Raw genomic sequence first — 23,082 nt, 5'->3', positions numbered from 1 at the left:
ATGATTTCAAACACCACTCCCTTTTAAAGCAACCATTCTGCTCCTCTAATTCAGTCAGTGACAGAGCAGTATCAGCGCCCCGGATCCCTGAAATAACAAAAAGATCATAGAAATGGTTCTAGCAGTTTATTTTGTGGGAGGGCCAATAATAATTCAAATTAGGTGTTTGTGATTAATGTAAATTTTTATCAACCCTTATTAAAATTTGCAAATAATTGCATTTCTTCTGATCCCTGTGTGTGTGTATGTGTGTGTTTGTCCTTTCTATATTTGATAACAAACTCACGTTTTCACTTGATTGTCGTCTTTTCTTTTCCTGGTTTTGTCCTGCGTCCATTTTCTCTGCCATCTCCATCTTTCGCTTGTTCCTCTTGTAGGCAGATAAACTGAACTCTGGATGTGACAAAATAATTTGGGCCAACTGAATCCATATAAAGTAAAGCAAGTCTTTTTTGTTTTGTTGGATTTGAGTTGATGGTTAATTTGCTATAAACAAAAATTTCTTAACATTTTTTTTTTACGTTTATAAATGAGTTCCACAAAACTCACTAGTTGCCATTTTCTCTGAAGGGCATGGAGGTATTCCGTGGCTGATCGCCCAATCATGTGCCCCTCGCCCCACCAAAAAGCTGCAAAAAGACAGCAAAAATTAACAAGAGGGAAGCTGTAACATCCCCATCTTTAATCATGAGAAGTGATAGTCACCAGGGTGGTATTCTGCCCGCTGAGAGCTTCCCTTTCTGTGCTTCAGTCAGGAGACAGTTTGCAACTAGGACTGGGTTTTTAATACCTGAGGTAAAGAAGAAAAAAAGACATAGCAGAGAAGGTCGTTTATTCAAGCACAGCATTACAGTGTAATACAATCCTTTAGCTACAGTGCCTTGCAAAATTATTTATACCCACTTAAATCTGTCCACATTTTGTCACAGTGAAACCACAAACCCGAAAGTATTTTAAAATTTTCTGTGACAGACTATCCCAAAATAGTGAGTGATTATGATGGCTTCAAAAAAAAATCTAATCAGAGTTAATGATAAGAAGGACGTAGCTAAATACAAGATCAATCCCTTAAGAAAACCTGTTAGCAGATGTAGACGACTGCTCTCCTACAGGGACAACAACCCTAAACATACAGGCAAGAGCCACAGCTGAAAAGTTTAGGTCAAAAGATATGTTTGTGAATGACCTAGTCAAAGTCTAGACATACACTCAATAGAGCAGTGGTGTCCAAAGTTAGTCCTCAACCTGCGTGTTTTAGTTCTTTCACTGGTTCAACACACCTGAATCAAATGATGAGAACTCTGACATGCTGAGGAGGTAGATGGACCATTTGAATCAGCTGTGTTCAAGCAGAGACACGTCTAAAACTGGTAGGACACCAGCCCTTGAGAACTGAAGCTGGACACCCAAGCAACAGAGAATCTCTGGCAAAACTTGAAAATTGATGTTTTCAGATGCTCTTCGTCCAATCTGACTGAGCTTGAGTTAGTTTGTAAAGAAGAATGTGAACTTCACTATAAGGCACTCCACAATGTCAGTTTGTGTCTGCCTGTCGAGTTGCATAAAATAAATTAAATACGTGTCCTAAAAAATCTCAAAATATATTTGCTGATCATTGCACATATTTTTTTCCTGGTTGTTCCAGTGGAACACCTGTGAAGGCTGTAATGGCCAAAGTCTTTCTTCAACACATCTGGCTGAATTCAAAAACCTTTTGAAACACACATGTTGGCAAGTATTTGTTTCATGCATTGGTACAACAAATTATCATTATTTAGTGGACATCATGCAGACTGGTGATGTAAAATATATGTTGTCTTATGGATTAAATATTAAGCACTAACTGTCAAACTCTAACTGTAGTTTGGTTGGAATGAATTGGAAGTTTTGCCAAGAAAATCCTGTTGATGTGAAGGAAATCAAGCTGCAAAAATACAGATTTACACACACAGTAAAAGATAATATATTAGTTGTCCTCAAGATGTAAAATGAATGCATAAATCATGCCGTGTAACCTGCTGAAGTTGCTGTGAGAGAGTGAAGAGTGCATCAAAACACATATCTTTATGTTAGGAGTAGAAACTCACCACTAATGGATCCGACTGCACCAAAATGAAGCGACTTCCCATCCATGATACTTGCATCACATTCAATTTCCCCTGACAGATTAAGGTTGGAGCCCATGCCAGCATTTGTAAAAGGAGAATCCTGAGAGCAATTAAAACAAGCAGAAAGTAGTCAAAAAACAACATCTAGGTCATCAATATCATATATATAAATAAATAAAGGAAAATCACTTGCCTAGCTAACATAATATGTCAAAAGATTCACACTTTTATGACATGCTAATTAAATATTTAATTGTCGAAATTACCATTTTGTCCATGAGTGTGTTAGATAATGTCATTTTTGTTAAATACTAGAACTACAAAATCTATTTTTATACAGTTTAACTCAAACAAACTTCTTAACCAACCTAAGGTTAATTTTACCAGAGAGTTACAATAAAGTGAGTATCTCATGCTAACTCAAGCAAACTTATGCCAAATAAGATGGCAATAAGCCAAAACAATACTGAACGTTGCATTATTACAGGGACAGAATATTTAATCTCTTCCAGGATGGAGATACAAAGGCAAAATTTCCCTGCCTTAAATAGTATAAATACAGAATGTTCATTCAATATATACAACCCATTGTAAAGTATTCATTTAATATGCCTTTGGTCATAATCTTATGGGTTCATCTGTACTTGAGTGAATGATACCTCTGGCTAAAAAACAGCATAAAAAGTCTGTTATTTACATTTGTTAAAGTAGTTTGGAGTCTACACATTAGGAATGGGAGATGTGCGCTTAACATTTTTTCAGGATATTTTCTGGTATTTGCTGTGATGACGATAATAATAATGTATTTGCAACTTCTTTGCAGTCCTTTTAGGGAACTGGTTGGCGGTGACTGCATGTCGAAGACCAACAAACACAATAACAGCTCTATAAAAAAGCCTATTTTGAAATAGGCTTCTTCAGGACACCAGTTACAAGTGTGATTCTTATCACTAAGCTACACACAGTAACCAGATGTCATTATATTTTCGTATTCATTGATATTTATTAATGCCTTCATGGAACCAACGATGGAGTAAATGATAAAAGTGACAATACAGACATTATAGCCAATTTTTGGGGTTTGCAGACATCTTTGATAGGAATTTATCGTTGCCACCATAAATCAAAGTTCTTATCACATTAAGAATTTTTTCCCAATAATGATAAGCAATCCAATAAATGCCCCCACCAACTAAACAGACTTCATCAGTGATTTTTCATGATTATTTTATGCTGTGAGAAAAACTACTTTTTGTATTACTGAATAAGAGGAATGCATATGTGTTACGAACCTATCAGATCTGGATAAACATGCAGACATTTTAAAAAGTTTTTCCAGCTCTTGCTGAAAGTTTTAAATCGTGTAGCATGAAGAATTGGTAAATACTGCTGTATTTTAAAAGCTATATAATGAAATTATTTTCATTCAACTAACCTCTAGTTCAACCAGAGCAGCAGTCACAGCCTCCACCGCAAGTGCTCCTGCTCTCAACTGGTCTACAGCCTGGAAAAAATACAAATTTAGCTAATACAACACATTACATCTTTATCTTACATTATCCTATACTATCAAGTACGGTAAAACCCAATGCATGATATGCAGAGACACATATATACTTTATCTATAGCATTTCCTTCTGAAGCGGTACAATAGGATCATAATACTACACTACAGCAGTATGATTATCAAATAATGCTTATAGGAAATTCAATAACCTACTTATTTACAGTTGTGCGACAAGACAGCATATTAGTTACAAGACTGTGCTACATGGCTGTTTGTTGCATGGATGGAAGGTATGACAAATTAGTCTAAACAGAAGTGCATCATTGCATTTATGAGAGGAGCGAAAAAGAATGACTTTTCCCCTGTGAGAAAACTAGAACGCGTTCACAACAAAAACAAGAAAGCAGTACAGCCAAACCAATCTTGAAATTGTGCTAAAAAATGTTACATAAGTGAGTGAGTTTGAAGCAATTTATCTAAAAACATCACACTGGGGAAAACAATGTTGTTTTGTTTAATTGCACACTGGCAATTGATAACTTAATTCACGAAGGCAACATTTACCCTAGATAAAGACTATTTTCACAACCTACATGACTTAGTGGAAAGTAGCTGGATCACTGCAAATTTGGAACACCGTGTTCTGTTTGAGAACAATAACAGTACTGCTAGAATCTTAAAAACAACTGAATAGGTCCGCAATACATTCCATACATACTCTCCTGCACACTTTATTTGTTAACTCTATCTTCCTACGACAGTCCTACATCAAACATCCCCCGATTGCACCACGCCCCAAGCTGCCATCTGCAAGAAATGTCTTGGAATCCACAGGATGAAGCAAAAGTCTTGGAAGATCACGCCAAACCAGCGTGATTCTACCGCCATGATAAGGTCGTAGCTAAGCCCTCCCTTAAGTTCTTAATCACCAAGTCTCATCAGTGTACGCAGGCCCCACATCATTGATATGATGCCACCACTACTACACTACTCCATCCAGAATCCAATACACTGTCAGCACCATAATAAACTAGTCCTAGCACACAACAGAAGACTTCAAGACTTTGCAAAGACCATATGTCTTCTGACAGATTTCTTATGTAGCAACTGAGTCTTCATTCAGTGCAACCTAAGCCCTACAAAGTAAACTTACCCGCTGGCAGGCCCTTTTACACACATGCTTATATTCCTTTGCCTTAGATTCGGAGTGGTATCCAGCTCCTGAAAGCAAGCAATAAGAAATGTAAAGAAATCTGATCATAAATCTAAGGAAATTACTTAAACTACCTGTAATATAGTTGGGATGGTATGTAATGTAAGAAGAAAATCAGAATTTGACTGTTTGCAAATATCCAAAGCTATTTGTACATAAAAACATTTGGATTTTTATTTTATTTTTTGTATATTTTAATTGAATACAAATATCAATACCAAAACATTAGGATTGTGAAGTACATAAAAATATGTATCAAACTTCCAATGAAAAACTTTAAAACACTGTAGAGAAATATGACAAAAGAGAGTACCTAACTTCTTGAAATAAACATGTAAAGAAATGAATGCTGTGTCAGGACTTCTGAATACAGACAGGGTTTTTTCATTATTTATTTGTTTATAGGGGAGGAGGGGCTTCGCTGGAAGAAAGTCTGAATACAAAAAAAGGCTTCACCTAGAAAGGATTTCTGTGACATATGGCACAAGGAAGTAGCTTCAGAGTATAACACCAATCAACATATGATCACAAACAACATGGAAGATTAGCTATCTGCAGTACCATACACAGCACAGATTCTGTTATCCATTATCACAAGCGACAAGGTGCATTTTTTTTCTCTTAGTGGTGTCTGGACTCACCTGCATGCACCAGGACAAATCCACCAGCATATTTTGGCATTTCACTCTTGCCAGCTTCCTGTTTTGACCAGGAGTTCGTCATCACAGGTGAAGGCTGCTGCTCTTCAGCAAAATTAATTAAACTTTCCATAACCTCGGCATAACTTCACAAGCCTATCACTGCCTGTCACACAGCCTTAACAAAATCATTTTTACAGCATACCTGTGAGAGGATCAGAAATATATAAATTAACAATAAATTATACACTAAAATTACTTGGCTGAATAAATAAACAAAAACAGCTTTTGGAAAAAAGCAGAGCTGTGTATGTAGCACTGAGTCAGTGAAGCCATAAATCACACTATCCACTTTTAATAACTACAACCTTTTTTTCAATTTACATTTGACGGATCAAATGCGAAATATAGTCGTGATTTGTGAGAATAAAATCTTAAAAACAACACATTTTTACGTATATTTAAATGTACGTTATCACTACCTTTATTAGCAGTTCATATTATTTTCAAGACATTCCAGACAGTTTGCGTCGTTATGCTGGCATCTGTTGTTTGTGTTATATATCTGTTTGACGGATAGAAATACACTAGGAACAAATAAGTTATTTTAACTTTAAAGGGTTGCGTTTTCTTTAGCGTGTTAGCCAAACGCTTGCTAACACAACAACAAAATCCTTCCAACTTACAGTTCTTCCTCCTCTCATATCAGCGACACAACTGGGTTCCGACTTTCAATTTACCGGACAAGGGAAGGAAACACCTGGACAGTAGCTGCCCTCATAATTTTAACTAAAACAAACTTTACTTTTACACCTTTCGCCCCAGAAGAGTTTATTGCTAGTTAGCTGAAGCGAACTGAATTACTTCCGGGTTCAGACACTCGTTGCTAAGGAAGTGCGTACTCCAAACATTGGTACACGTAACCGAAAGGTCGCAAAAACACACATAACTCATGGCAAACACGCAAATGTTAAATGTCGGTGTAGAATACAAAAAGCCCTAAGGAAATTACCAAAATAAAATCAAACATTAACAGAATATGCAGTGAAACGTAACAAGACGATATTAACAGAGGGAAATATGAATATTCACCTTTATTACAGACAAAATTAGTTAATGTCATTTAAAAAATAGACAAACATCAATCTTCAAGCAGGCGATATTATCAAAAAATACAGTTGTTCCAATTTTTATAGAAGCTTGACATAAGCACATCTTTTTTTTTATAAATTAGTTTTTTTTAAACTGCAATGTTTGTTAAAAAGATCAAATCTGGGTGAAATTAAAAGAAAGTGATATGGCGAAACAAACAGCAAAGGTTTGTATAAAGGTTGAAACATTATTGGAAATTGTTGCATAAACAATTTTGCACCTCAAAACAAATGAATTAGCAATTTATGTATTTATTTATATAATTATTTTCGCATGAGGGGAAATTGATCTTTTACAAAAACTGGATGCAAAAATTAATTTGGTCCACAGATTATTAAAGGGATGATAGAGCTGATAGCCTTGGTATGGTTATTGAAAATTAATGTTTAACACAGTTTGTCCCGTTTTTATCAGTTGTTTAAACTATATTTGTGAATGTTTTATTACTTGTTTGTGTCATCAGAAAAAACTAATGAAAAGCAAGCAATACAAAAATTGCTTATTTGATTTTGTTTTAAAATACTATATATGACTTTATAACACAATATGTTTTTGTTGTCGAAAACGGAAGAGCATGAAGCTGGAGGGGGTAAGCATACAGTTTGAAAGCTTAAGTTGAGGAACATGGGAAATTCTCAAAATTTTATGTTTTTATTATTTTGCATGTGAAAACAAATCTAACATATGTAAATTTTAGTTTAGAAAAAAAATCAAATAACAATGTATTATATTTTTATCCTATCTGGTTTCTTAAGGGAAAATTATATTGCTAGAATATGCACTGACCATTAAGATAATTGTTGTACAACCCTTGCAAAAAAAAACAAATATGGAAGGACTTCTCTAGAATGATTGTATATTTGTTGTTTTATTTCAAAACACTAAAAAGGTTCTTGTAACACAAGAAAACACCATAGGTATGACAGAAACGTTATATGTTACAGCTAAAATTTCAGATTTTGTAAATTATACCTGTAAAAAAGACCACATTGTTTTTAGATTAACAAAAGGAAAATGTTTTGAATCATGCAATCGTTAGGAAAACAAATCCCAAAATTACCTTAGTTTTAAAACTAAATAAATACCTGCTCAAATCTAATTATGTAACTGAATCTATGGTTAAAAGAGAGTACATCACCGAGGTATTTCATTTAGCTGACTGACAGGAAGCATGGCCTCAACAATAGAGCTGTCAGTTGAAGCTTTGGAAAGGACTTTAAAGTTCCTTCAAGGAAGTAAATCAACACTGAGTGTAGCAAAAGATGTTGTCTGTACCCAATCAGCTGTGTCTGGATTTTGGACAAAGAACAGAAACAAACCAAGAAGGGAAACACAGTAAGACCAAGGAAGACATCAAAGAGGCAGCAATGAAAAACTCAAAAGCAACATGCACAATAAAAGAAATGAAAGACAAATGTGCAGAAGCAGGAGTCTGTAAGACACTGTAAGAAATCAGCTGAGGGTAGTATAGCGGCGAGTGTAAACCATCATTAACAACTTAAATAGAAGAAAACAAGGTTACAGTGGGCTAAAGAGGCCGCAGTCATTGACTCTGGGTGTGTAAATGAAAGCGGGATTCAATGATGAATTATGGATCTGCATTGGTCAACAAAATTAGCTGGAATGTTTGATTAATGCAACCTCAATGAACCTTTTAAATATGACCAGGTGAATTTAATTTAACTGCATGTCAGGTAAAGGAGCAGATAGTCTTCACCTTCTGCAGTAAACATAAAGATGGACATTTGCATGTCAGACACTTTTTCTTATTCCTCTTATCCATAATAGATGAAGTGACATTGAAGTCTTCTTTTAGGATTGTAACACATCTGCAACACTCTTGCTCTGTAGCAAGAGGGCTCAAGAAAGGCAAACCAACTTAGTGACACGGCCAACAAACATCTCAGATCTCCATCCAATTTAACATTTTGCCTGGAAACGGGTTCATGACACGGCTCCATCCCGCAAAGCTAGTCTTTTAACACCTAAATGACAATGTTTTTGAGATACAATGCTCTACAAAAAAACTATTCATACCCATCAAACGTGACATATAAATTATATAAAATATATAAAAAAGTTCAAGAAGGTTAAATACTTTTCAGGTTGCTGGATGTCGTTCTAAGCTAGATTGTTAAAATTTGTAAATTGTAGTTTTTTCTAAGATGTTTCATTTGATTTTTTGCAACAAAGTAAAACAACTGATCAATCACTGATTGAACATTCTTCCAAAGTAGTGATTCCATATTTTTCTTATGAGGTTTCACAGCTTCAAAGAAAACCTTATTTATTGCAGACATGCTATTAAGTTGGTACATTTTTTCTGCTGCCATGGCAGCTTTGTATTTGTGTATTTCATGGATCATGGAACCAGTTTCCGTGATAATCTTAAACTAGACATCCTAAATCACGTAAGGTTGTCAATAATTGATTTTGCTGCATGTCAGCATGTTATCAACAGAGAGTGAGGGACTCAGGTTTTGTTTACCTCATGCTTCCCTGGGATATTTCTTCACTTTGCATGGCTGTGCATGTGGATGAAAGTGGTTCAAAACATATAATAGTCATTGTTATACATTTTAATGACAAATGTAGGCTATTTGTCACTTTTATGTGACCACAGCATCTCCTTAATCCAGGTATTTTTGTTTATATCCTTGAGAAGATATATTATCTGCTTGTTTCAATTATTTCGCATTACCAGGCCAGTGTGAAACACTTGTGTAAAATACCTCTTTCTGTGACTGTAATAATAATAATAGTGTATATCATATTGCCTTATGATTTTTCTCTCTATAAAACACAACCAGTTCACATTTTAAGGGCCCTGAGCAGTTTTGTGATTACGTCTTCATTAAAAGTGTCAAGCTTTGTGAAAACGAACCCTTTAAGCTCAATTTAATGTAATTTATTTCCCTCATATCTGTGAAACATGCAAGCAATCCTGATTACAAACAATTAAGTGTTGTTAGTGTGACAAAATGTGAAAAAGTCAAAGGGGTATAAATACTTTTACAAGACACATTAATTCATTTTAGTTTCTCTCTACTTTTTAGATGTGGCATCATTTTGCCCCTGACGGTCCATAACCAATAAATGTAAAGAGAGCTGAAGCTGAGGTGCAATGTGCTGAGGTGGGGCAACCAAGCCTTCAGGGGATAGCATTAGCACTACATACCAGCACGTCTCTCTGGAAACTTCTTCAAGCTGTTGTAAATGGAGGGTAGCCATAGTCTTGTTTTATTTGATGTGATCTCTCTCATGACCTCACAGGATGCAGGCACACAATCTGAAAAAGATATTTTAAATGAATACAAAACTAAACATTTCCACGTTTGCTGGTAAACTCTTTACTTCTACTTTGTTGCAAAAACCACAAATATAATCAGCATGAATGTACATAGAAATAACACTCTATGACTGTGAAATAGAGTCTGGATGATAAATCTGGTGATGGAGAGATCTGTCTTGTAATTTAGCCTCATCCACAATATTCAGCTGACATCTGACAGACAAAAATTCTCATTTGGCTGAGAGGTTCATGCAGTTGTCAAATAGTGAGAGCACTTTGTATTTTTTTCTCTGTAGCATATTTAAAAAACATCACACATGACCACTGTTTCCTGCTGTGTAAGTTTAGTTGGCCTGAAAAACAATGAGTATGATTAAAGATATTGCTTGTATAAAAAATAATCTTACGTTGTCTTGCAGATGCCAGGGGACAAAACAGCAGTCCAGGAAGTGATCTGCAGAGAGCTTAGTGAGGTCAGTGGGCTCCATGGAAAGTGGATGAATTACTTTCTTAACTCGTTTAGTAAAGTTACCAGGGCTGGGGGTTGGAGCTATAGATCCCGAGTAACTAAATGTTGGTAAAGGACACGTTCTTTCGAAGGTTGGGCAGAGGTTGCTCTTGCTGCAGGTTTAGTGTTGTCCCGCTGGAAAGTGAATCTCGTGCAGTGTTGGTTTTCATCCACACAAGATTTTGCACATAGGTTAAAAACTTCTGTTTTGGTCTCATCTCACTAGAGCACCCTGTTCCACATGTTTACACAATGGCTATCTTCATGCCACTCTTCCACAACGACCATATTTATGGAACACAACGTTCTCCTGTCAACAGATTCTCTCACCTGAGCTTTGGAGCTTGAAAGAACCCCCATAGTTACTTGGGGCCTCTTGGCTGCTTCTCTGATTAAGGCTCTCCTTGTATGACCTGTTAACTTATGTTTATGGCCATATCTTGGTAGAGTTTCAGTCGTTTCTTTCCATTTTGTATAATGGACTGAATTTTTAGGCCAAACATACATTCAATGCAATGCATATCACACTTTTCAGATTTGTATTTGTAAAAATATCTGAAAATCATGTAGCATTTTCATTTCACTTAATAATTATGCATTTTTTATTGGTCGACCACATAAAATACATTGACATGTGGGGTAGTAAATTGAAAAAATTTGAAAAAGTGTAAGGGATATTTATACTTTTGCAAGGCATTGTAGGTTTTGTTGCTCTGATATGATGATAGCTTGAGGTGCAAAGAAAGTGGCACAAAGTGAGAGGCCAGATTACCATAACTTGTGGACAGTTAGTTGTTGAGTGAGCATCCTAATGGTCCTTCCAACCAGAAGGCTTTGAGAGGTCACTGAAATCAGGTGAGTCTGCAGCATACAGCAGCAGCCCTGCCCACATAAACAGCAGCAGTTAAGAATGAAAGTGGAGAGGAAAAAAACAAACGAACAAAGAAAACCAGTATGATAAAAGTTGAACCCTTCCCCATTTCACATATAGTTTTAGATGCTTTTTACCAGACATTTTTTATCTGACTAATCATGAGATCATATCTCCTGGGGGATGCTTCATAACTGCCTTAAACCGACAGTTAAGGATAATTATCTATATTCAGCTAATTGTCAAGACTTGAGCAACGGACGAACCCAGAATGCAGACTAGCAGGCAGCATGACGGTAGGTGAAAAAAGATTTAATAACAAAAACTCACTCAAAGGAGGCAGGAACCAAAACCATAAACGAACAGGCAAGACAGGCAAAAACTGATATGGGCAGGCTGGCAAGACAGGCTTGGCGTGAACAGCAGGGCATGAGCATGATCCAGAAAACAAGACTTGAGCATGATTTGAAAATGTTTCCGCGATGTGTAACTGAACAGGTGTGTATTTATGGAGCGTGAACCAGGTGGAGCAAGGAGGCAGATTAGCTTGGAGCAGGTGAACCGAATAAAGATAATTGACAGACAGAACAAAACGTGGCTGGAGCAAAACTGACTCTTGAATACAAACTAACAGAAACTAGAACATGAAACTAAAGCATGACCAGATCCAAAAACCAAACTTGACAAAACATGACCAGAAAAATAAACAGAAACATGGTTCAAAACTTCGACTGTGAAATAACATATAAAGAAAAAACCCGAAACCAAAAACCAAACAACCCCAAATCATAACACTAATAGGTTGTATGTGGTATTATAGAACAATAGATGAATGAGTTAATTCCCTCACGTTCTCAAACAGCAAACAGTGTATACATATATACACACATGGACAAAATTGTTGGTACCCCTCGGTTAATGAAAGAAAAACCCACAATGGTCACAGAATTAACTTGAATCATACAAAGGTAATAATGAATACAATTCTATAAAAATGAACAAATTAAAGTCAGACATTGCTTTTCAAACATCCTTCAACAGAATTATTTTGAAAAATAAACTCATGAAACAGGCCTGGACAAAAATGATGGTACCCTTAACTTAATATTTTGTTGCACAACCTTTTGAGGCAATCACTGCAATCAAACAATTCCTATAACTGTCAATGAGACTTCTGCACCTCTCAGCAGGTATTTTGACCCACTCCTCATGAGCAAATTGCTCCATTTGTCTCAGGTTTGAAAGGTGCCTTTTCCAGACGGCATGATTCAGCTCCTTCCAAAGATGCTCTAGGATTTAGGTCAGGGCTCATCGAAGGCCACTTCAGAATAGTCAAATGTTTTCCTCTTAGCCATTCTTGGTTTTGTGTTTTGGGTCATTATCCTGTTGCAAGACCCATGACCTGCGACTGAAACCAAGCTTTCTGACACTGGGCAGCACATTTCTCTCTAGAATCCCTTGATAGTCTTGAGATTTCATTATACCTGCAGAGATACAAGACACCCTGTGCCAGATGCAGCAAAGCAGCCCCAAAACATAACAGAGCCTCCTCCATGTTTCACAGTAGGGACAGTGTTCTTTTCTTCATATGCTTCATTTTCCCATTTGTGAACATAGAGCTAATGTGCCTTGCCAAAAAGTTCAATTTTTTTCTCATCTGTCCATAGGACATTCTCCCAGAAGCTGTGTGGTTTGTCAACATGTAGTTTGGCAAATTCCAGTCTGGCTTTTTTATGATTTGTTTTCAACAGTGGTGTTCTCCTTGGTCGTCTCCCATTAACATCACTTTGCCTCAAACAACATCGGATGGTGCGATCTGACACTGATGTTCCTTGAGCTTGAAGTTCACCTTTAATCTCTTCAGAAGTTTTTCTGGGCTCTTTTGTTACCGTTCATATTATCCGTCTCTTTGTTTTGTCATCAATTTTCCTCCTGCGGCCACATCCAGGGTGGTTGGCTACAGTCCCATGGATCTTAAATTTCTGGAAAATATGTGCAACTGTAGTCACAGGAACATCAAGCTGCTTGGAGATGATCTTATAACCTTTACCTTTAACATGCTTGTCTATAATTTTCTATAATTTTCTTTCTAATCTCCTGAGATAACTCTTTCTTTCGCTTCCTCTGGTCCATGTTGAGTGTGGTACACACCATGTCACCAAACAGCACAGTGACTACCTGTAGCCCTATATATATAGGCCCACTGACTGATTACAAGAATGTAGACACCTGTGATGCTAATTAATGGACACACCTTGATTTAAAATGTCCCTTTGGTCTCATTATTTTCAGGGGTACCATAATTTTTGTCCAGGCACCCTTCAAACCTGAGACAACTGGAGCAGTTTGCTCATGAGGAATGGGCCAAAATACCTGCTGAGAGGTGCAGAAGTCTCATTGACATTTATAGGAATCGTTTGATTGCAGTGATTGCCTCAAAAGGTTGTGCAACTGTTAGGGCTTACCAAATAGGATCCCAGAATGCAGATGAGCAGGCAGCATAATGGTAAGTGAAAACAAAAAGATTTAATCAACAAAAATTCACTCACAGATGAGGCAGGAACAAAACAGAAACAGGCTGGCTAGACAGGCAGGGTATGGTCCAAAAAGAAAGACATGAGCATGATCTGTAAACAAGACATGATTTGAGAATGTTTCCGCGAGGAATAAACAGGACAGGTGTGTATATATGGAGTGTGACCAGGTGAAGCAAGAAGACAGATTAACTAGGTGCAGGTGATCCAGATAACGTTAATTGACAGAAGAACAAAACATGGCTGGAGCAAAACAGAGACTCTTGAACACAAACTAACAGAAACTAGAAAAACATGAAACAAAAGCATAACCAGATCCGAAAACCAAACTTGACAAAACATGAACAAGACGACAAAACTAAAGCATGACCAGCAAAACAAACAGAAACATAATTCAAAAATCTAACAAAAATAATAATAATAATATTAATAATAGAACAGAAGAACAATTCAAAATTTTAACTGTAAAAAACATAAAGAAAAAACCCGAAACCAAAAAACCAAACAAACCCAAATCATAACAGCAACAAAATATTAAGTTTAGGGTACCATCAATTTTGTCCAGGCCTGTTTCATGAGTTTACTTTTTTTTTTATTCTGTTGAAGCATGTTTGAAAAGCAATGTCTGACTTTCATTTGTTCTTTTTATAGAATTTTTATTCATTACTACCTTTGTCAGATTCAAGTTAATTCTGTGACCATTGTGGGTTTTTCTTTCATGAACCGAGGGGTACCAACAATTTTGTCCTAGCGTGTATATGGGTCGCGCAGTCTACTGCTACAACACGCACCAACGCTTCATTCTTAATGTTATGTTAACTATCCATCTTACTGACTAATTGAAACTCACAATTTGGCCGACAGACTGGCGTGATGATGTCAGAGCTGGAATTAGCAACTCAGCTTAACAACAGAGAAAATAGCGGCTGCGGCATTTAGCAAACCCATCTAAGTCCTAAACAGACCATACTGTACTTTGGATCCATGGTTTCTTTGAAGATGCAGTCTTGTTCGACCAGCCAGGTCAAGATGTTCACTCGCATGTTCACCCCGATGTAGCCAGTGGATGGCGGCTTGCAAAGAGGAAGAACTCTGCTCTCTATGACATCTCAGGGGTTCCAGCTGTGGGACTCCTCCTTTCCTTGAGCTGTCATGAAAATGGGTTAACGCTGTGCACTCTGGGACTAAGAGTTTTTACCAGTGTCTTTTGTTCTCTGTGTGTAGTTCAGTCTGTTTTGTTCCTCCCATGGCTGGGCCCACAGTAGTTCTTTGAAGTATTGCCGAAAGCCAAATTTACAAAATTACAAAAATGTACAGGCACTAAGCAAAACAGAAAGGCCCACACAGAGAAACAGGAGAATCTGAGAACGGTCACCAAAAAAGAGGCACAAATGCAGAAGAGGTTGAATACCAGGAGAAGGATCAAATGAGTCTATCTAACTGGTACATGGATGTTGGGCAGGGACATGAGCTTGGACCACAGAGGGAGAATGAAGGAAACACACAGATGAATAAAACAGTCATAGAACAGAATGAAAGAAAATCAGGAATGAACATCAAAACAACTCACTGAAATACTAGTTTCAAAGCTAAAATGAAAAATTATAATTGCAGTGTCCAATGGATCATGACACTAAATAAATAACCTTGTAAAATAAAAGCCAAAACTTGCTGCCCTGCTGGAACTGAAAGCCAGCTGCTAAAGCAACAAAGCACTTAAGAACTATAGTGTGGAAAGACTTCCAGTTTCAGTATAAAAACATCTTCTTTTCTTTTATGGCACAAACAAATGAAGCCAGGTGAATCTCAAAGGTTAAAACACAGCAGGATGATAGTGCTGTTGCTTTGGGAGAAAAGGTAATGTAAAGCTACAGGCCAACTTCGTACAAGTATAAAACCTAAAACAATCTGGAGCGATTTCACAGCGTGCATGCTTTGTACATCGGAACAATCAATCCGCACTCAGTCCATTCAACTCTAGTTCACCCCGTGATCAAGAAGAAAATTCCTGCTGCTCCGAGCCGGCAGAGAGCAGGCACGCTCTGCTGTGAGCAGACATGCTGGATGGGGTTTTTATTAAATTAAGTAAAATAAACAGAGGGAGTAGTTGCTACATATTTTTGCCAAAGCTGGAACCCACAAGAATTTTGAAGGAAAAGAATCCTCACAGCGTGATGCTTTTTTAATCCAACCTCAAACCCATTCTGAGCATGTAGACTAAACAGAGTACCACTCAGTAACCCAACATACTCACATGAGTACAGCCTCATGACAAATTCATCCTACAACTCAATAAGTGAATGAAAATAAAAAAGCACCTAGAAACATTATGAAGAAAATGTATTTGTTTAAGTGGGAAATAAAAAGTCCTCAGAGATTAAAAGCCTTCAAGAGGTTTTATGAAGGAGAGTGTGAACACCTAAACAAGCCCACAGCTTGGAGATGTGTGTCAGATTAAGTTTTCACATACACAACATGACACACGAGCAGAAAAATGAAAAGTTTATGAGCAATTCAGACTATTTCTGCTCGACTCTGTGAGTTGCTGTTCACATCTGCGAGACAGATGAGCATAATGCATGACATGACCCACTAAAAAGTAATGCACAGAGAAATGTTTGATTTAAAGGATGAAAAAAAATCAGCACACTATTGTGGAGTTCTTATGGTTGGCATATGAGAAGATGGCATGGTGGTATCACAAAACTGTTGTAGCAAGGGATTTGGAAGCACTGCTTGTTAAAATCTTACATAGATGCTCTTATTAAGCTTCAGGTGTCCAAGCTTCTCCAAGTCATGCATAAGATTTCTTGCTTCCAGTGAAGTCATTATGTGTTATCCCATTAGGTAATAAAGTTAGAATGAAAGGGAGGAAATAAAATATAGAATAGACTGAAATTAAAAATAAATTAAAGTTGAAAGAAAATAAACAAATGAATAAACAATATGAGATTGCATAACAACAAAAATTTTGAAGCATTTTCCACAAAAATGGGATCGAAAGTGTTTTTACTTTTTCTTGTAATTAAAGTTTTTATTAATTTCTGGAACATTTTGGAAAAAAAAAACAGACATGGTCTTCCAGTGTCTTAAGACGATCCTGGATGCTGTCACAAGACCAACCATAACCACTCAAAGTGATCCATTTGAGATGTTCGGTATTTGGGATCTGTTCCCCCATAAACACAATTCTGGAGTCTGAGAAACATCTAAACCAGATTTAATGGCGATCCCATGGCATCCTTATATAATCTAAAATGTCATTTTGTACAGTTTCTTTAAAGATCTCACACAATGTCTCAACTGTAAATATTTCCAAAAAATGTGCTCTCCCTTTCAATTGCCAAGTTGTTGTTTTTTTTTTTTTTTTTTGCCTGATAATAAAATTTGTTCAATATCATAAAACATTTAAGTGTGGAACAAAAGCAAAAATATAAAATCTGTAACGGGTATAACAGGTTCACAGTACTGTCTATATGATAATGAAGACCATTGTTGTTTTTTTCTATTCTGACTGTAATCACAATACTGTGGTAGAAAATCTTAGAACATATATATATATATATATATATATATATCATAAGAACCTTTTATTTTACTTTTACACATTAAATAAAACCAATTTTGAAATCTGAAGTCTAAAGTAAGAAATGTTTTCTGGCTAGACAAAGACATAAACATGATACAAATGAAGATTGGTGCAAATAAACCTTTAAAAACACACTGAAGCATTTTGTTGGCACTTGCAGAGTGGGCTACGTCAGTGAAAGCACAAATTACTGTTGAAAATAATTTTGAATAAAGCCTTGAATTTGTAAGACACATCATTATGAGGTAATCCCTATGCAGAAAACAAACCAAACACTATAAAAAAGATCTAAATTGCCCTGTGATTATTGACCTAAGGACACAGAGATTTGCTCAGTTTCATACCTATGATCCCTACAGCCACAGGGCGCCATTTAGGTGTGCGATGATTGCGAGCGTTTTCCTTGAGATAATTGCTTTATGTTGCTATTTCCCAAAGTGGGGAAATGACAGACATACAGATCAAAACAACAATAGTTCAGAAGGAGGCAATGTTCTTCCAAGTGACTTGTAGGTGCAGTCAGTGCCTTTAATCTTCTTGTATCCATGACAATAACAACAGCCTACACAAAGTTACACAAATAGATCCTCCTCTGTTTGGAGTATACAAACTGCCTTGCAGACAAAAGCACTGACTGGAAGGAAGCAGCTAAGTTTCAATTAATGCATAGACAGGCATCAAGATGAGTAAAGTTTTTATTTATGAAAATGTTTCCAGCTTTTATTCAAATTCATTTGAATGATTATTGCTTACAGCTAATAGAAATCTATAATTCAGTTTCTCAAACAATTGGACTATTACCTGAGCCAATAAAAATTAGTTTTTAATACAAAACTGCTATGTGATGGTCTATACAATCATGAGGATGACTGCTGACAGTCACTGACACTGAGTGGAAGAAAAAGGTATGGTAGAAAAAGTTGACAAATTGGTGGTAGAGGACATATTGGGGATTTAATCACAGAAAGCAAGTTATTGGTTGTTGCAAATAGACTGTCTCTTCAAACACGTAAGACAGAAGCTATTATTTTCGTTTGCAAAAAGTGGGTTCCACAGTTAAAATGGGAGACTGTATCACTGAAATTATTTCTGACTGGTGAAAAGATGGCTCTAAATACACTGACAAAAATAAATCAAAGAACTAAATTCTTAGCAAGGAAAGCAGCTTTCTGGTTGGAGCACCGGTGCAAAGTCACTTTGACCCTGGTGCCATTTCTTGGTATATCGGCCTTTCGCAGGTTTTAAAAAAATTTATTACAGACAGCTCAAACAAATAATTTAGGCAATTCCCAAACTGCATCCATGTACACACTAGATCATTTCAGTAAATTACATTGGTTAACAGCAGAAAGACACTTAATCTCTTAAAATGCTGCTCACTGTAAAAGTAGTCACCAGCAAGGTTCCAAAACATTTAATAAATTATTTTCTGTTTTACTTTTTTCATCATTATTCCATTTGAGTAAGCTTAATAGATTTTGTGCCTCAAAAATGTTAAATTCTTATGGATAAGAGTAGTTTTTTGTACAGCACAGCTGTCCAGTGTACTAAATCAGAATAAAAGTATCTGAGTCTTTAAAGAAATTTGAAAAGCGGTTACAGAATTGTATATTTATCTGTAGGAACCCAGTTGTTAAGAGCTAGGCATGTCTTTGTAGTAAGAGTTCCAATGTGTATTTTATTGTTTTTATGGTTGGTAAATACTTTTCATGTATATTCTGGGTAGTTTCTGTGTTTAGTTTTGTTTATATTTTGCTTTTTTTAATCTATGTTGTTGGTTGTATACTTGTTGTGTGTTTTTATTGGCTGTTAGGTATCTGGAGGACCACAATGGAAATAGGCTCTTGGCTTTGTTGTGTCCTCAGTGATGATGCTTGATGACGCTGCCATGACGTGCTACTGCTGTGCTCATTTGTCCTATCACCAAACAAATTCAATTCAGTTCAGTTCAATTCCCAAACACTATGGATAACAGCAGCATTGGGCAGATTTGGTAAGCCAAGCCCATTTGAGAGTTTGGGAGGATTTGTCAAGGTGGGGACTGGAAGGATACGTTTCTTCAAAGTCCACCACACATGGAGATATCAAGAACATGTGCCACTGTGGCATGACTTGTATGCATTCCAATACTGAACCAAAGACAAAGTCAGAAGTCTAATATCTAATTATCTGGGCTAAGAAGAACAAAGATTGGACTGTTGCTCAGTGATCAAAATGTATTTTCTCATATAAAAGTTAATTATGTGCTAAATTTAAAAATCAAGGTCCCATAGTCAAGAGGAAGAGTGGAGAGACATAATCTAAGCTGCAGTGTTTCCACAGTCAGCATGTGATCTGCTGGTGTTGGTCCTCTGTGTTTTCTGAAGTTCAAAGTTAACACAGCCACCTACCAGGAAACTGTAGAACCATACCTCTGTTGGCAAGCTTTATGGAGATGCCGCTTTCATTTTCCCGCAAAATTTGAAAGCTGCCCACACTACCAAAGGTACCAATGCCTGGTTTAATGACCATGATAACATTGCTTTGGACAGGCTGGCAAACTGGCCTAATCTGAACCTCAGAGAAACTTTGGGAGATTGTCAAGAGGAAGAAGAGAAAGACGAAATCCAACAATTCAAATGAGCTGAATGCTTTTAGCAAAGCAACCTGGGCCTCCCTAAAACCCTCAAGAGCAAAAGGAGCCCTGATCAAGTATTGGCTGGTTATATTGTACTGCATATGGACATACTTCCAAGCAGGCTTATATTTACGTATTCATATTCATTTTTGATTGCTTTTATGTAATATTCTAATTTTCTGACTGTACATTGAGAGTTTTCAATAGCTGTAAGCCATGATCATCAAAATGAAAGAAATACATTCTTAAATTTGTATTAATATATTTGTTTTTGATGTTTGAACGGAATGAGCAGTAACTTGTTGAAATGCACCTGTAGGATTGGAGTCTTTTATTTTGAAAGGTGTGTGAAAAATAGGGAAAAAAGCACTATTACATGCTAAGGATTGGGCACTCTGACCAACTGATAGCTGACCATTGTAAGATATCAATAGTGTCAATTCTTACAGCTTAAACTGGTGCAAGATTGACATCTAGTGGTTTGAGGTAAACAGTACACAACTGCGAGACCATCATGCATTTCTGAGTTCTGTTTAATAAGATTGATTATTTGCATTTGACATTATGATTTCCATTTAGAAAAGCTGACAAAAATGAACTGATACTGCACTACATAATGAATTCTACATTGTTGAACTGAAAGCAAACAACAAAAAAACAAGGTTTACATTTCTGGACCTGGAATTGAGAACAAATTACTTTGTATTTATAGCTGCAAATGTAAAGCAGCTCAGTGTGATAAATAATTTTAATTTAAATGAACCAAGCTGTTGCTGGGGAAGCAAATTTGTCAAGCAAACTTTAGGTACGATGATTCTAACTAGTCAGGAGCTTTCATTTCATCTGTAAAATCTGTTTTTATGTATCTATTGAAATATCTGCCCTTCAATAGAATAACTAAGCTGTTCATAACCTGAATATATTTCAGTGTGAGATTTCAACTGAGTTCAGGGCAGCTACAGTATGATATAATGTAAGTGGCTTCAGGAGCAGATGGGTCTGGACCAGAGCGGTGCTTGGACAACAGATGACAGACGGCGGTCTCTGGAAGCAGCCTCTCACATATAACAGTCCAACTAATTGGACCAGCCTGGTAGCCAGTCTTCATTGATTGCACATTGTACCAGTAAGAGCAGAGTGTGAAGGTTCAATTAGCAGGGTAAGAGCACAGTTTTGCTCAAAATATTGAAATGCAGACATTATTATGGGTGACATACCAGAGTTCAAAAGAGGACAAATTGTTGGTGCACGTCTTGCTGGCGCATCTGTGACCAAGACAGCAAGTCTTTGTGATGTATCAAGAGCCACGGTATCCAGGGTAATGTCAGCATACCACCAAGAATGACGAACCACATCCAACAGGATTAACTGTGGACGCAAGAGGAAGCTGTCTGAAAGGGATGTTCGGGTGCTAACCCGGATTGTATCCAAAAAACATAAAACCACGGCTGCCCAAATCACGGCAGAATTAAATGTGCACCTCAACTCTCCTGTTTCCACCAGAACTGTCCGTCGGGAGCTCCACAGGGTCAATATACACGGCCGGGCTGCTATAGCCAAACCTTTGGTCAGTCATGCCAATGCCAAACGTTGGTTTCAATGGTACAAGGAGCGCAAATCTTGGGATGTGGACAATGTGAAGCATGTATTGTTCTCTGATGAGTCCACCTTTACTGTTTTCCCCACATCCCGGAGAGTTACGGTGTGGAGAAGCCCTAAAGAAGCGTACCACCCAGACTGTTGCATGCCCAGAGTGAAGCATGGGGGTGGATCAGTGATAATTTGGGCTGCATTATCATGGCATTCCCTTGGCCCAATACTTGTGATAGATGGGCGCGTCACTGCCAAGGACTACCGAACCATTCTTGAGGACCATGTGCATCCAATGGTTCAAACATTGTATCCTGAAGGCGGAGCCGTGTATCAGGATGACAATGCACCAATACACACAGCAAGATTGGTGAAAGATTGGTTTGATGAACATGAAAGTGAAGTTGAACATCTCCCATGGCATGCACAGTCACCAGATCTAAATATTATTGAGCCACTTTGGGGTGTTTTGGAGGAGTGAGTCAGGAAACGTTTTCCTCCACCAGTATCACGTAGTGACCTGGCCACTATCCTGCAAGAAGAATGGCTTAAAATCCCTCTGACCACTGTGTAGGACTTATATATGTCATTCCCAAGACGAATTTATGCTGTATTGGCTGCAAAAGGAGGCCCTACACCATACTAATAAATTATTGTGGTCTAAAACCAGGTGTTTCCGTTTCATTGTCCAACCCCTGTAGCTTTTTAAAGTCCTTAGGAAATTGTAGGTTTTATATACACACACACACCCCTACACATTGTGTGTGTGTGTGTGTGTGTGTGTGTGTGTGTGTGTGTATGTATATATATGACATTTGTTGTGAATTTCTTTTTTGTGACAAAACACAGCAAATGAAAGTCCAACTACTGTGGTAGAACTCCCAGCACAACTTCATAAAATGTTCATAGAAGGTTCTCTGAAGGTCAGAGAAGGTAAGATTGACAGTGCAACATTGTGGGAACTATCAGGACATTTTTTCTAAATGTTTCTTGCAGATTTTCTACAACCTTAAGAATGTAAAATTCTGAAAATGTTTGAGGAAGTTTCCCTGAAAAACATATATAAACTTTCACAATGTTACGTTTGGGTAAGAAACATTCCCTAAATATTCTCTGAAGGTTATCTACAATTTCCACACTTCAACCCTTAGAAAATGTCCAGGGAACTCCATAGGTTCCCTGCAGGTTATCTGAAAATTTTAATCTTTGGAGGTTGCCTAGAAGTTACAATCAACTTTCACAATACAGGATCTTCGTGGAACGTTTTCTAAAGGTTCCCTGAAGGATACCTGTGACTTTAGGCAATATTCCCAGATAGTTCTCATGAAGGAGAATTGTCTATGCTAAAACAAACTTCAGAGAACCTTTAATGTAGGACCTGTTCCCTAAAGGCTTCCTGAAGGTTCACAACACCTACATTTCATGAATTGTTTAAAAAAGTTTATTTTAAAAGAAAACGTGGA

At 37.0% G+C, this 23,082-nt stretch overlaps 1 protein-coding gene across 14 annotated transcripts in view; it reads right to left on the bottom strand.

The window, feature by feature from the left end:
* tasp1 (taspase, threonine aspartase, 1) overlaps positions 1–17,853 on the bottom strand; it is a 49,647-nt gene extending 31,794 nt beyond the window's left edge. For 6 of the 14 annotated variants that reach the window (XM_047352399.1, XM_047352396.1, XM_047352404.1 and 3 more), the window contains exons 1-8: positions 10,318–10,364; positions 9,797–9,907; positions 4,769–4,836; positions 3,544–3,612; positions 2,088–2,208; positions 706–790; positions 550–629; positions 287–393 (exon numbers count right to left, since the gene is read on the bottom strand). In XM_047352399.1, coding sequence (XP_047208355.1) covers positions 287–393; positions 550–629; positions 706–790; positions 2,088–2,208; positions 3,544–3,612; positions 4,769–4,836; positions 9,797–9,881 — 615 coding nt within the window. In that variant the 5' untranslated portion in view covers positions 9,882–9,907; positions 10,318–10,364. Of the gene's footprint in view, positions 1–286; positions 394–549; positions 630–705; positions 791–2,087; positions 2,209–3,543; positions 3,613–4,768; positions 4,837–5,469; positions 5,672–5,948; positions 6,054–6,152; positions 6,347–9,796; positions 9,908–10,317; positions 10,365–10,442; positions 10,554–13,838; positions 13,943–17,756 lie in introns of those variants that run through there. The other 8 variants (XM_047352400.1, XM_047352408.1, XM_047352407.1 and 5 more) reach the window with 7 other exon arrangements.
* Between the last annotated feature and the right edge of the window lie 5,229 nt (positions 17,854–23,082).

Source organism: Girardinichthys multiradiatus, chromosome 22 (assembly GCF_021462225.1).
Source record: "Girardinichthys multiradiatus isolate DD_20200921_A chromosome 22, DD_fGirMul_XY1, whole genome shotgun sequence".
Lineage (NCBI taxonomy): Eukaryota > Metazoa > Chordata > Actinopteri > Cyprinodontiformes > Goodeidae > Girardinichthys > Girardinichthys multiradiatus.
Note: the sequence above shows the minus strand (reverse complement) of the source record. Positions and strands in the feature narration are given on the sequence as shown.